This window comes from Tenrec ecaudatus, chromosome 9 (genome assembly GCF_050624435.1).
Source record: "Tenrec ecaudatus isolate mTenEca1 chromosome 9, mTenEca1.hap1, whole genome shotgun sequence".
NCBI lineage: Eukaryota > Metazoa > Chordata > Mammalia > Afrosoricida > Tenrecidae > Tenrec > Tenrec ecaudatus.
In genome coordinates this window covers 47,900,316-47,914,244 of record NC_134538.1, presented here as the reverse complement: position 1 = coordinate 47,914,244, position 13,929 = coordinate 47,900,316, and the positions used below count along the sequence as shown (strand labels likewise).

The following is a 13,929-nucleotide window of genomic DNA, read 5'->3' as shown; positions in this document are numbered from 1 at the left end:
TCCTGTACAGATGTAAAGGGGGCAGAGTTCTACCGTGACCTATAGGGTTGTTCTGAGTTGGAAACAAATCAATGGCAATGGGTAAGATTTACTGCCACCTCTTTCTCTCTCAAGGTGACTGGTGAGTTTGAACTGCTGACCTTTTGATTAACAGGAAGTCACTTAACCACAGCCTCACCAGCATACCTAAGTATGAGGGTATGAGGGTATGTTAAAAGGGAATGCTATTAAAATCATAGAAACAAACAAAAATATCAAAATGGGAAACTTTTTGTTTATTTTTTGGAAGGGAAACGTTTTTATCAACAGATCCTCCATCTAGTTCTATATACTTCTAAAGTATTTCCATCTTGTAACCCTTTCCCAAAGAATTTTGTGCTTCTCAAGGTTAAGTCAAAACAGTAGTTTTGGCATTCTTGAGGGACTCAAATGGAGTTCCATTTAAATGTTCTTTGTCCAAAAGGACAAGAGAGGGTGGATAAGATTATTTTTCCAAATCAAAGTTTTGTAGGACAGCCCTGAAAGTATAAGCAGGTGCACTACAATGATGAGAAAAATTCCTCAGCACAACTTTCCTGGCTTTTGACTAACTAGTGCAGTTTTCTTTCTTTTTCTTTTTTTTTAACAATTTATTGGGCCTCATACAATTCTTATCACAGTTCATACACATACATACATCAATTGTATAAAGCACATCTGTACAGTCTTTGCCCTAATCATTTTTTCTCCTCTTTTCTTTTTTTACATTTTATTAGGGACTCATACAACTCCTATCACAATCCATACATATACATACATCAATTGTATAAAGCACATCCATACATTCCCTGCCCCAATCATTCTCAAAGCATTTGCTCTCCACTTAAGCCCCTTGCATCAGGTCCTCACCAGTGCAGTTTTCAATGCTTGAAAACTTCTTTATAATAAGCCCTTTGAAAAATGTCTATGAAGATGACACCTTTGGAATCTAAAATTTAAAAACAAAAGCTGTCACCATAATTTTCTAAGCTGACCTCTAGCCCAGTGGACCCCATTGGAAGCCACAGTTTTGTACCTTTTTTGGTTGTTTTAAGCCATCCTAGTAAAACCAAGAGAACTTGTCTGCAGCCATCCACTGATCACAGAAACATGTTTAAACATGTTTTATTTGGAATACTACTACTCATATATGAACGAACTCTCATAACAGTACTTGTTGACTTATCCTTACACAGGTCTTAAATAATACACGGTTTAGCTATTAAATTTTAAATAAAAATAATTATAAGTCTATAACTTCTTTTTCTCACTGAAGTTTGAGATCAGCATATGTTGAAACTTGTAGCTACGGGGTTCACGCATTTTCACAGCTTTATAATACTAGGTTGCTATGCGTCAGAACAGAGTTGATGGCAATGAGTTTGGAGTATAATATTCCTCTTCTGAATGTGTCACACTTATTTATCTTTTATGTTACTGAAATATATTTGACTTTTATCAAAATTTTGCTATTAAAAGCAATGGTGCTATGAACACACATCTCTTAGTATGCAGTACAAGAGTTCATAGCAGTGTAATCACTAGGTCCCAGGCACCACATGTTCAACTCTACTTGGTAATACCAACTATATTCTAAAGTGATTGAAACAACTGACACCTGTACCTGCAATCTTGAGGAACTCCTCGAAACACTGCCAGGCTTTTACATGTTCAACAGTTTGGTGAGGGTAAGAAGCTATTTCATTGTGGCTCTTTAGTTGCATTGCTGAATTGAGCTAGAATGTCTTTTTATCCATTTATTAGCCATTTGAGTTTCTCTGTCCCAAGCCTTTTGTTCATTTCTCAAGTGTGCTGCCTTTTTTATGAGCATTCTACATATATTCTGGATACTAATCTTTTACTGGTATTACATGTCACAAATTTCTTCTTTCACGCTACAGCTTTTCTTTCTACTCTGTTTTGATAAGTTCTTAATTTTAATGTATATTAAATTACTGACCCTGTTCCTTTATGATAAATGCTGGTGTAAATCCTTTCCTACCCAGTCACAATATTTCTATTTCCTTCTAAAAAAAAAGTATTAAGTTCACAAAAGAAGTTATAAGTGATCGATTAAATCCATGAAAAAGAACTCCCAAGTCATTAGTCATCAAGGAAGTGCAAGTTAAAACCACAATAAGATAAGACTACACACCCACAAGAATGGCTGAAAGTAAAGCAGATAAGAGCAAATGGTAGCAAGGACGTGGAGCAACTAGAACTTTTCCTGTACACTGACCTCAGGTAAATAAAATCCTATCATTACTGTGTGAGGTTAAGCAATTTCTTATAAAGCTAAACAGATACCTATCCTGTGACTCAACAATTTTACTCTTTCGTATTTTCCCAAGAGAAATATAGGACAGACAGCTTCTATAAGAAAGCTTCATTAATAATAGACAAAAATTAGAAATTGCTTTTGTCTATCACAAGAATAGGTAAGTAAATTATGATGTATAATCACACAACAAACTACTTCTTGCAAGAAAAAAGGAACTACAGATATATGCAAAGTAGATTAATCTCAAAAGCATTATATATGCATATTAAATTAAATATTATTCCTAGAATAGACACTTTAAAATTCATTTATATGAAGTTCTAGAACAAACAAAAATAATTTGTAATGGGAAGACAATATCAGAACGGTGGTGGGCGGGGGTTAAAATGTGGGAAAAGCACAAGAGAATAAAGGTAATATTCTGTATCTTTAATAGAAATTTTGTGGGGAAATAAAGAGGACCTGATGCAAAGGGCTTAAGTGGAGACCAAATGCTTTGAAAATGATGAGGGCAAAGAATGTACAGATGTGCTTTACACAATTGATGTATGCATGGATTGTGATTAAGAGTTGTATGAGCCCCTAATAAAATGTTAAAAATAATAATAACCACCCTAGAGCTGGGGGGCAATTGAGGGCACAAAAAGAAACTTCTAGTGTTCTGTTAAAAAAAAAAAGAGCTGTAAAGGCCCCCAATAAAATGATCTTTTTTAAAAAAAGAAATTTTGTATTACACAAGTGTGTAGTTATCAGAACTCATAAATGATAAGCTTAAAATATTTTGTTTAAATCAATTTATTGGGGGCTCATACAACTCATCACAATCCACACTTTCATGTCAAGCACATTTGTACATTTGTTGCCATCATTCTCAAAACATTTGTTTTTTACTTGAGCCCTTGGTATCGGCTCCTCATTTTTTCCCTTTCTCCCCATGCTCCCTTCCTCACAAACCCTTGATAATTTATAAATTATTATTATTTTATCATGTCTTACACTGACGTCTCCCTTCACCCATTTTTCTGTTGTCCATCCCCACAGTGAGGGGGTTATATGTAGATCTTTGTGACTGGTTCCCCCTTTCTACCCCACCTTCCATCCACCCTCCTGCTATCACCACTCTCACCACTGGTCCTAAGGGGTTCATGTGTCCTGGCTTCCCTGTGTTTCCAGTTCCTATCTGTACCAGTGTACATCCTCTGGTTTAGCTGGATTTGTAAGGTAGAATTGGGATCATGATAGTGGGGAGTGGGGAGGAAGCATTAAAGAACCAGAGGAAAGTTGTATGTTTCATCATTGCTACACTGCACCCTGACTGGCTCATCTCCTCCCCACAACCCTTCTGTAAGAGGATGTCCAGTTGCCTACAGATGGGCTTTGGGTTCCCACTCTGTGCTCCACCTCATTCACAATGATGTGATGTTTTTGTTCTTTGATACCTGATACCCAATCCCATCGACACCTCATGATCACACAGGCTGGTGTGCTTCTTCAATGTGGGCTCGGTTGCTTCTGAGCTAGCTGGCTGCTTGTTTATCTTCAAGCCTTTAAGACCCCAGACGCTATAGCTTTTGATAGCCAGGTACCAGCAGTTTTCTTCACCACATTTGCTTATGCACCCACTTTGTCTTCAGTGACTGTGTAGGCAAGATGAGCATCACGGAATGCCACAAAGTGTTCTTGCATTTGGAGTACTTGAGTGGTGACCCAATGTCCATCTGCTACCTTAATACTAAACCTATAAATATATGCACATATAGTTCCCCATCATATATAAATACATTTACATATGTACATACCTTTATTTAGACCTCTATAAATGGCCTTTGCCTCCTAGTTCTTTCCTAAAAAGGAAACTAATCTTAAACACTAGTAAATAATATGTACATGTAACTACATGAGTAAAGCCCACTTTGAAATACATCCAAATATAAAATGGATTAATGAGTAGAAACTATGATGGATACATGTGATAACACAAATATACTAAATAAAATGTCATCAAAACAAAACAAATTCATTGTCATCGAGTAGATCTCAACTCAAAATGACTTTACATGACAGGGTTGAATGGCTCTTTAGGATTTCTAGACTGTAAATCTTTATGAGCTGATATTTTAATCTTTCTCCCACAGAGGTGGTGGGTTGAACCACTACCTACTTTACAGATTAAGCTAAGTGCTTAATCTACAGCACCACAAGGGCTCCCCCTTACTGCCATGAAGATAGATGAAAATGGAAACTGCAGAATCTAAATGCTAAGTTTATAATCCAACTTTACTGTACAATGGAAATTTTTGCAAAATATTGGAAAAGATACAAATATAGAGTGAAGAGATCTGCTTAAAAAAACATAGATCTAATTTAGCAAGATTTGTCTCTGAACAAGGCGGTTGTCATACAGATAATAGAGCCCTTCTATCGCCCACAAAATGGATGAGCTATGAGGATTTCTGTCTCACCAAGAGAATCACCTAGGCTGCTAATGCAAATCAGGTACACTGAACTCTTGCAGAGGCAAGACTATGCAAAGAAGGTTCATGGAACTCTTGAAGGGGACTGGTCAGTTTTGCCATCCTGGTAGGCTAAACATGAGCTAATTTCACATGTTGGGGGGAGAAGGGCAGTCAAGTAAAAGTGCCAGGAGCAAAGCATGTCTTTTGGACCAGGATTCTCTGTGCTAAGAACAGCCTAGATAGAACCAGGAGACAGAGAAAAAGGCTGAAACACTGAAGATGGCATAAGATAGCATCAGCACCACCTGCAAGCTAGACTTACCAATCCATGGATTGAAAGAGTTTAAAGTCTCTGGGCAGGAAGTTTCGTGGAGGAGTGAAGAGCTCTGTAACACTTGCCCCAGCAGGACAGAGTCCAGGCAGATGAATGGAAGCCAAGAACAGAGAAAGGCCTGCCTCTGGGCACAGCCAAGCAAGCAGCTGTCCTGATCAGAGAACTATCTTGAGTCATTCTTGTTACTTCCAAAATGATTCTGATCCTAAATTGTAACCTGTTTTCTAGTACAGCCCATAATCATAAGTATAGTATGCAAGTTCTGTGTGGCTTCTGACGTGAATTCCTAAATGCTGCGTTAAAGTCGAGCACGTTGAAGTAGAACACATACCTTACGAGGGATGGTTGGTTTGAGAATTGGTAAAAGGTTAGAAAGTGGTAGTCTGCCTGACCTCCCACTCAGGATTGCCGGAGGCTGATGCTGCTGTTTATACTCCTCACTCAGTGAGTCTCCCCACTAGAAATTAGTGCTCTGACAAGTTGCTGTGCCTACGGGGTTGAAAAAAAGATCAATCCTATGTGCATAGTGCACGCTCTCACACAGGTAATTATACACAATCCTCACCAAAACCTAAGTAACAGACACAACTTGATGGATCTGAACCTAGACCTTCCGTTCCTCCTCCTCCTCCAGTCTGTCACCCGTACCTCACTGGCACTTAAAACACTGGAGAGCAACGTGGAAGCTGCGGATGTCCCACCAACTCTTTGGGTTGTCCTGAGCAGTGAGAGGAGTTAAAATGGCAGTAAGACATGAGAGGGAAACTCCACAGATAGTAAAATAATTCACTCAACAGACTGAACACGTTATTTCCTATCAAAAAAGACTGCTCAGCCCCATCAAGTTTGTTGAGGCCATCTTTAAAATTTGGGGAAATCTGTGACATCCTTCCTGTATGGGCAGATAGACTGCATATGATGCCTATAGCTAAGAAACTACAATATAAAACTTGTCAAAACAGCTCTGACATACTTCACACTCTGCTTAGCAAAGAACAGAACACAAGGAGGGGACGTAGGAACATTGCTCAACCCTAACACATCAAAATTAGAGGCAAAAGCTTTACTAATCACCCCACAGATTAATCACTGGCTTCAGGGTATTTTAGCTTTATGTTTAAGCACCCATAACACACCCAACAATTTTTGTTAAATTTAAAGAATGAGATAGACCACAGAGCATAAACAAAATCCCTTCAAGCCTTATCGACCTCGTGTGTTTATCTAAATATTGATGGCGAGTGCCAGCACTTGGGGAACTACAATAAAACCAGGACCGTCCTTGTCCTCAAGCTGATTATACTCTAGCAGGAAGCTCAAGAAATATGCGGCTCACAAAGGTCATGGGGAACTGTGAAGCCAGAGAAATAAAGCGCAAAGGCAGATCAAGTCCTGTGTCCGTAGGGCCGGGAAGAACTGTGGGAGGCTATGTATATCCAAGCAAAACTGGGGTGGAGAGCACCTGCAGGCAAAAATCCATGGAAGAGACTGCTTCTTGGTTAGCTAACTCCTGGACTGAGCCTGAGCTCAAAGAGAAATGGGAAAGCAATTCCCAAGGGATCCCCTGTTCAACTCTTCAGAAAGCAGAGGATTAGAGGGTGTCACAGGTAGAGTTAACAGAGACAGGCAAAGATGACTCTGTCTTCCCAATGGGGGAACCTACAGTAGAGCTACAACCAGCTCCCCCTACCCTAAGTCAAGACTTACCAAAATCTTGATTCCGCGATTCAGAATGCCTATGAAAATCCAAGCAGGACCAGCCACACATGTGGGCTAACATAACAGGCCACAGAAGGAGAGGAAAGGGAGGCAATGGAAATTAACAAACTGCAGGGTCTAAATAACTATGGGGCGGGGATAAAAGCCAGGAACAAAGGGTTTGGAACTGAACCCCAGTTTCACTATATGACTGACCTCAAGTTCTTTTCTAACCTCTGCAGCCTTATCTGCAAAAGGGAAAGGGTTGTAGCGGCTTCACAGGGTTGATTAAAAGATAACATTTCTAAGCATATCAAGCCCGATATCAGCAACATTAGAAGGCTTCCAAGGAAGTGTGGGTATTCATAGGAACAATCTGCATTTAAACCGCAGCGTCTGCCCCTACCTGAGTGTACGGAGATGTCAGAATGAATCTGGTACACTTGGGTGTGACACAGGCCTTATTCACTTCCTAAATGACTTTTTTTTTAACTGGGGGGCGGGGGCGGGTGTCTTGTTTTCTTAAACTTTTTAAAACATTCTGTCCTCTAAAGCATTTTAGGTTATTCTCAGATGTCTGCCTCAACTTGTGGCTTCTCATCATGAACCTTCCCCTATTTATGATCCAAATGGGCAAACCATCCAGGGGAAAACTAGTATCACAGGCCATTTCACAGAGAAGATCTGTGCCAGAAGGGACCACAAGGCCCATCACAACCCTCCCTTTGGTAAGGAGCACCAAGGATGGCCCCGAACAGGCCTGAACTACTAGAGCTCTGACATTCCTAGCATGTATGGAAAAGACTACACTTAAAGTTGTGACGGTCAGATGAATCACTGAAAACACAGATACAAAGTATTTTATGTCTATAATAGGAATTCAAAGAAAAAAACATTAACGAAATGCCTGGTGAGACAAAAACATTCGATATAGTGTATGGTATAAAAACACAGTTTAAAAAAAAAACACTGAGTGCTCGCTTCGGCAGCACATATACTAAAGTTGGAGCGATACAGAGAAGATTAGCATGGCAATTCGTGAAGTGTTCCATATATTTTTAAAAGATTTTTTAAAAAAAACACAGTGATTGAGAACTCGTGACCCCTGAGCTCCAAAACAAGTCATTGTCACTTATTACCGGAGTAGAAAGTTTGACGTCATTTTCTCAACTACACCTTCAAAGGGAAACTTCTAGTAATTCCATTAAATCTATCAAGGGCCAAGGACCCCTCCACTAACCCCACTGCCTGTCTAGCTGATTCCAGCTGAAAGCAACGTTGTGTCAGAGTAGAAAAGCTCTATAGGATTTCTGAGACAGAAAATCTTTAAGGAAGCAGTGTCTCCCACAGGGCAGCTACTGAGTTCAAGCCATGGACCTTAGCTTAGCCGCCCAGTGAACCACCAGGGTTCCTTATTACCCTTTCTGCTCCCACCACTGCCTCAGAGTCTATTTTGACTCATGGTGACCCCATAGGGCTTCGAGGGTATAACCCCAAACCAAACCAAACCCAACTCACTGCCATCAAGTCCATTCTGACTCACAGTGACCCTGTCAGACAGAATGGAACTGCCCTTTTTGGCTTTCTGATGCTGTAAATCTTTATGGAAACAGAGAATTTTGCTCAGAAACACGAAGAAGCACTATGGTTCACTAAGACAGCTAGTTTGGCCACTTTTGAAGATGAGTGGGCTAGCAGGGGAAAACAATGAGATGGGAGAGGAAAGATAATGTGGTGAAAAAGAAAACTGAATGAAGAACCATAAAGTAGAAAGCAAATAGGGGGACGAAGAGGGAGAGGAGGAGTCGGGGGAGGGGGGGGTGAGAAAGGACATGAAGAGACTAGGCTGAGAGGATGAGAGCAGTGAGCGCTGGATTTTAGGGTCCTGTGGCCACACTACCAGCACCTGTGTGGGTTGCCCACCCCGTTGCACTGGCCCTTCCATCTCCATAGGGAAATCCACTCTGCTCCCCAGGGTGGAAATAAAGGGAGCGATAACCAGAGACTGCCACAAAATCAAAGCCAAATTCTACAGCCTCTAGTTCTGACTGGTTTCTACTTCTCCTTAGTAAGAGATGGGTGGATTTTCCATTTCTACCTCTTGGTTCACATAATTCTCCATTCAACAAACTTTAAGGAAGGCCTACTGTGTGCCTAGGGAATATAGCAAAGGACAAGACCATAGTGACTGCGACGCTCACAGGGCTGACTAGTGAGACATGGGTGTCACGGGCGTGTTCACTCCTCCCCAGCTAGGCGGTGTTTGAAAACAGGAGAGACTGTGAGAGCCGTCTCTCTCCTCGGATCCTCCTTCCCCCACACTCAAATCTTTCAAGGACAGCTCAGGTCCTCGCTGAGGAAAGGGAAAATGGAGGAAACCCAAAGACTAACAAGAAAATATTGAAATGTTGCAGTTAAAGCTCATACTGATTAAAAACAAAACAAAACTGTAAGTGTTCAAACTGAACACAGAATTCATTATCTGTAACCAAGTAGTCCATTACTCCTGAAGTGAATAAACAGCCAGAATATTTTTAGTAATACTTAAGTAAGTTCACAAGACAAGCCAGCCTAATGTACTATAGGAGTCTGCCATACCTTTGGAATCATTAAGAAGCAAATTATGTTTACTGAGTTTTATTGTGAAGTGAATTTCTTGTACTTTGAATATTGGTATCTCACATAAGGGTCATTTCTCAGCATGTGGACTGTCGGAAATATACCTCCATGAAAAGTGCTCCATAAGCAACAGGCGTGAGGCCTGTGGGACGCTCGGAACCCCCCATGGAAGTGCAGTGTTATTTCAGGAAGCTAGGTTCTCTGACTAGCCTTGGATTCAAGAAACCTGCTGAACGGTGCCTGGCTTCGCATTCCCCAGAGTTCTCTCACCATGGAACCCTCGAGGAACTTTCATACTGACAGTCTGCTTTAAGTAACACACGGCAGGAAAAACTACAGTATAAGGCACGCATGGGGGCTTAACTATCTAAAGGGCACTGAACTATCTATCCCTCAACTCTTTTTGATGAATGGAAGAATATAAATACTTCCCCCCATGGGATCTCTTATTGAAATTTCTTGTAGAAATTCATTCAAGAACTTACTGCATTTTTAAGAAATGCTTTTTAACTAATTAAAATTGGATCTTGCAATATTGATTAAAATGAAACTCTAATTAGGTATACAATAATTTGCTTCTGTTCAACTGTTAACTTTTAATATTCTTCTCTCATCTGCAGTTTTAATTTCCTGAATTCGTTTAATATCTTAAAACTATTTTTAAAAGATTAATTCCTTTAAAGAAAAAATATTGAATTCAAAAATGCAATTCTATTCTGACACCTAAGGGATTGCCATGAGTTAGAAGCACCTAACAAGCACTAACATCATGACTTGATGGACTCGCTGCAAATATCTGTAACTGAGATGGAGTCAGCAGAGCAAGCAGCCAAGATCTTTAACCTCTATGCCACAACGCTCATGGAAGCCGCAGTCAAGGGACTAAACGATGCATTGCAGTGGGTAAATCTGCTGCACAAGACCTCTTTAAAGTGTGGAAAAGCAAGGCGTTACCTTTAAGACTAAGGTGTGCCTGACCCTTACACCTTGGTATTTTCAATGCCCTCTTATACATGGAAAGGTACTTTCAATCGCCTCTTAAACATGTGAAAGTTAAGACACTGAATAAGGAAGGAAAACTAATGGCGAAGAATACTGAAAAGTAACGAATGAACCAACAGATCTGTCTTTGAAGTAATACAGCCAGAATGCTCCTTGGAGGCAAGGATAGCAAGACTTTGTCTCATGTACTTTGGGCATGTTGTCAGGAGGACATCATGCTTGGTAAAGGGGAGGGCAGCCAAAAAGAGGAAGAGCCTCAAACAAGACAGAATGACATATACTGGCTGCAACAATGGGCTCAAACATAGGATAGAGCAGGACTGGGCAGTGCTTTGTTGTTGGACACAGGGTCACGACTCGTCAGAACCAACTCAACCACACCTAATAACAAAAACATGCCACGAGGGCTCCTCCCGACATATATAGTGAATAACACACATGCTACTGTGTTATTACTGTGGTTGAGCTGTTGGGACTCATTTACAATTTGACTCCTTTGGAAATACTAGCATGTATTTGAAAGCCTACATTGGAAGTGTTATGGTAACAAATCTCAGAATGAAAAAGTTTCATCATTCAAAATTACAGTTAACAATACCCCCGCCAAAAAAAATTCAAAGGACAATTCCTACAGAAAACCTATAGAAAACCCACTATATGCATTCATGGAGCCTTGGTGGTGTAGTGGGTACCCAGTAGGCTGCTAACCACAAGGTCAGCAGTTTGAAAGCACCAGCAGCTCCTCTGGAGACCCCTGTCAAAATGTAGTCTTGAAAACCCACAAAAGCAGTTTTTGTCTGTCTTATAAGGTTACTATGAGTTAGCCTTGACTCGATGCCACTGAGTTGATTTGCTTTTAGATGTATGTCAAGGATCCCTAACAGTGTAGAGAGTTACAAGGTGTAGGGCTGCTAACTGAAAGGTCAGCAGTTCGAATCTACCAGCTGTTCCAAGAGAGAAAGATGAGACTTTCTACTCCCATAAAGATTTACAGCCTTAAAAACCCAAAGGGGCAGTTCTACTCGGCCCTACAGGGTAAGTGTGAGTCACAATCAGCTCGATGGCATTGAGAGGTATGCATGTCATTGGATTAGGCACTGCTGGAGGGTTTATCTCCTGGACCCCCAACTCAGGGCAATGGTCTTGGAATCTAATGGTACTTAGATAACAAAAGAGAAAGTGGCTACCGTCAAGATGCCTTTAAGTCATTTTATAGTTAGTTTTTGAGCACCCACACCTCTACAAAACTTCCTAAGGCAGTTTGACACGTAGCCCCTTTCTAAAAAGGCTACTTTGGTGAATTGAAAGTTTAATGATAGTGAATACAAAATAAGCAGCATTTGGTTTGGGTAAAAAATGTGAATGCTGTGTGTGTGTGTTCTCTTAGTCTCCACTGTCATCTTCTACACTTAGGTCAGCGGTTTTCAACCTGTGGATCGAGCCGACCTTTGGGGGTCGAACAACCCTTTCACAGGGTTCACCAGATTCATAAGAGTAGTAGCAAAATTACAGTGAGGAAGTAGCAAGGAAAATAATTTTATGGTTGGGGAACTGTATTAAAGGGTCGAGGCACTGGGAAAGTTGAGAACCAGTGACTTGAGTAATTATTGTCTTTTAATGCCATTTAGTAGGTTTAATGTATAAGCATTATGACCCTGAGATTACGAACAACAAAGGTTAATAATCTAAAACAGTAACAGGCTTCTTCAAGGACTCTACAGAAGAAATCCAATTCTGGATATCAGGATACAGCTGAATTTTCACTTGGGTGAATGGGGAATGGGAGGGGTGAGTACATCACTCCAATGATGTTGTGCAACACTGAAAAGGACTTTCGATTCCATACAGAAAAACTACAGTGGTAACTGCCAGAAACAGAAGGCAGAAAGTGGACCAGGCTATACCCCTTAAAACCTGATTGTCCCCAGTAAACCAGAAAATCAAGGCAATTTTGCTAATGATTCTTAAAAAGAAGTAGTCATGAGAAGGATGATATTCAGCAATCCACACCAAGGGTTCCCCTTACTGCAGCCCTACAGCCCCGCCTAGTTTAAATAAAACATTAACACGACACAATAATTCCAGTTCCAAAATTTCAAACTCAAGAACTAGAAAGGTGCCGCTCCTGCCTTCATGAATACTTTCTTTCTTTTCCTGGTTCCTATAGAAAACCTTAAAGACGAAGCCTAGAAACTTCAGCAAAACATCAATTCAATCCCCGCTGGAGAAGACACACAATTTATTATCATTATTATTTCGGTAAGCAGGAGGTCACTATGTCCCACTAAGACTGCTTAATAAAACATTAACTTTGTTCTGCTGTATGCTTCAAAAATCGCGCTGCTGATAGTATTTTCTAATTACATGTGCTCTGAATACAATATTTATGCAAAAAAACATGAGCGCCTCCAAATGCATGTGCCATGAAGCAAAGCCGATGCCGCCCCAGATTACATGGAAACCTGCAACTGCGGTGCAAAGCCCACAAGGGAGGGAAAACAAAACCGGGTGACCGAGTCTAGAGCTCCCAGCTTCACAGGGTCAGCTGCCCTTCCCTTTCTACCAAGGAAGCCAAAGGAACAAAGTGCACCGTGCTTTCGCGTGGGGGGGGGGGGGCGGGGACGCCACACTATCCCGGGGTTCGCTCCTAACCCCCGCTCTTTAGGAAGAAACTGGGAGGGAGCGTCTCCGTCAGGCTGCTCTAGACGACACTGAGGGCGCCCTAACAGCTACTCAATTAACCTGGGTCCCAGCGACCGAGGCGAGCCCCCCTAATAAAGCAGCCCAAGGCCGGGAGCGTGGAGAGGGGGCTGCCGTCCGTCGAAGTCACCCAAAGCGGGGACACCCGGCACCGCGGCCCCCGAGGGCTCCCGCGCAGGGGGCCGCCCAAGGGGCCGAGTTTCGCCGCCGACGGTATCGGGGCGCCCCCCCAAGCCCACCCCGCTGGGACGCCGCACCGGCCCGCCGCCTTACTGTTTTCCTGCCGTCGCCCCCGCGAGGCTTGGGCTCCTCGAGGCCGGCGAGGCGGACGTGGGTCTTCGGACTGGCCCGGAGGCGCGACTCCGGGGGCCGGCCGGGCGGCGGGGACTGCTCGGCGGGCCTCAGCTCGTCTTCAGCCCCCTTGCTGCCGTGCGCGGAGCGGCTCTCGGAACTGTGGATGCTCGGGGCGCAGCCCATGCTGGCGGCGGCGCGGCGGACACGCTGGCGGGCAGCCGCGATCCGGTCAGCAAACGGCCCGCCCGGCGCCTCGGGGCCGCCGCGGGCGCCGTGTCATCGCCTCCTCCGCGGGCGGGCGGGCGGCGAACGCGGGTCTCGCGTCAGGAAGCGCGGCCGCCCCTTTTATCGCGGTGCGGGCGGGCGCGGCGGCGGGGAGGGGGCACTGGGGCGGGCGGCGTGCCGCGGCCGCCCCTCCGAACATGCCCTTCCTGAGGCGGGAGCCGCCGGCCGCCTCCTTCACATCGCCGCGCTCGCCTCGGCCGCGCCGCGCTTCCGGGGAAACTCGGGGGAGGAGATCTGCGCGG

At 42.9% G+C, this 13,929-nt stretch overlaps 1 protein-coding gene and 1 pseudogene across 1 annotated transcript in view; one reads left to right on the top strand and one right to left on the bottom strand.

The window, feature by feature from the left end:
- Positions 1 to 13,728, bottom strand: part of PDE8A (phosphodiesterase 8A) — a 178,777-nt gene extending 165,049 nt beyond the window's left edge. The window contains exon 1 of the mRNA XM_075558040.1: positions 13,382 to 13,728. Coding sequence (XP_075414155.1) covers positions 13,382 to 13,585 — 204 coding nt within the window. The 5' untranslated portion in view covers positions 13,586 to 13,728. The remainder of the gene's footprint in view (positions 1 to 13,381) is intronic.
- LOC142457512 (U6 spliceosomal RNA) lies at positions 7,761 to 7,845 on the top strand (annotated as a pseudogene).
- Positions 13,729 to 13,929: the final 201 nt, after the last annotated feature.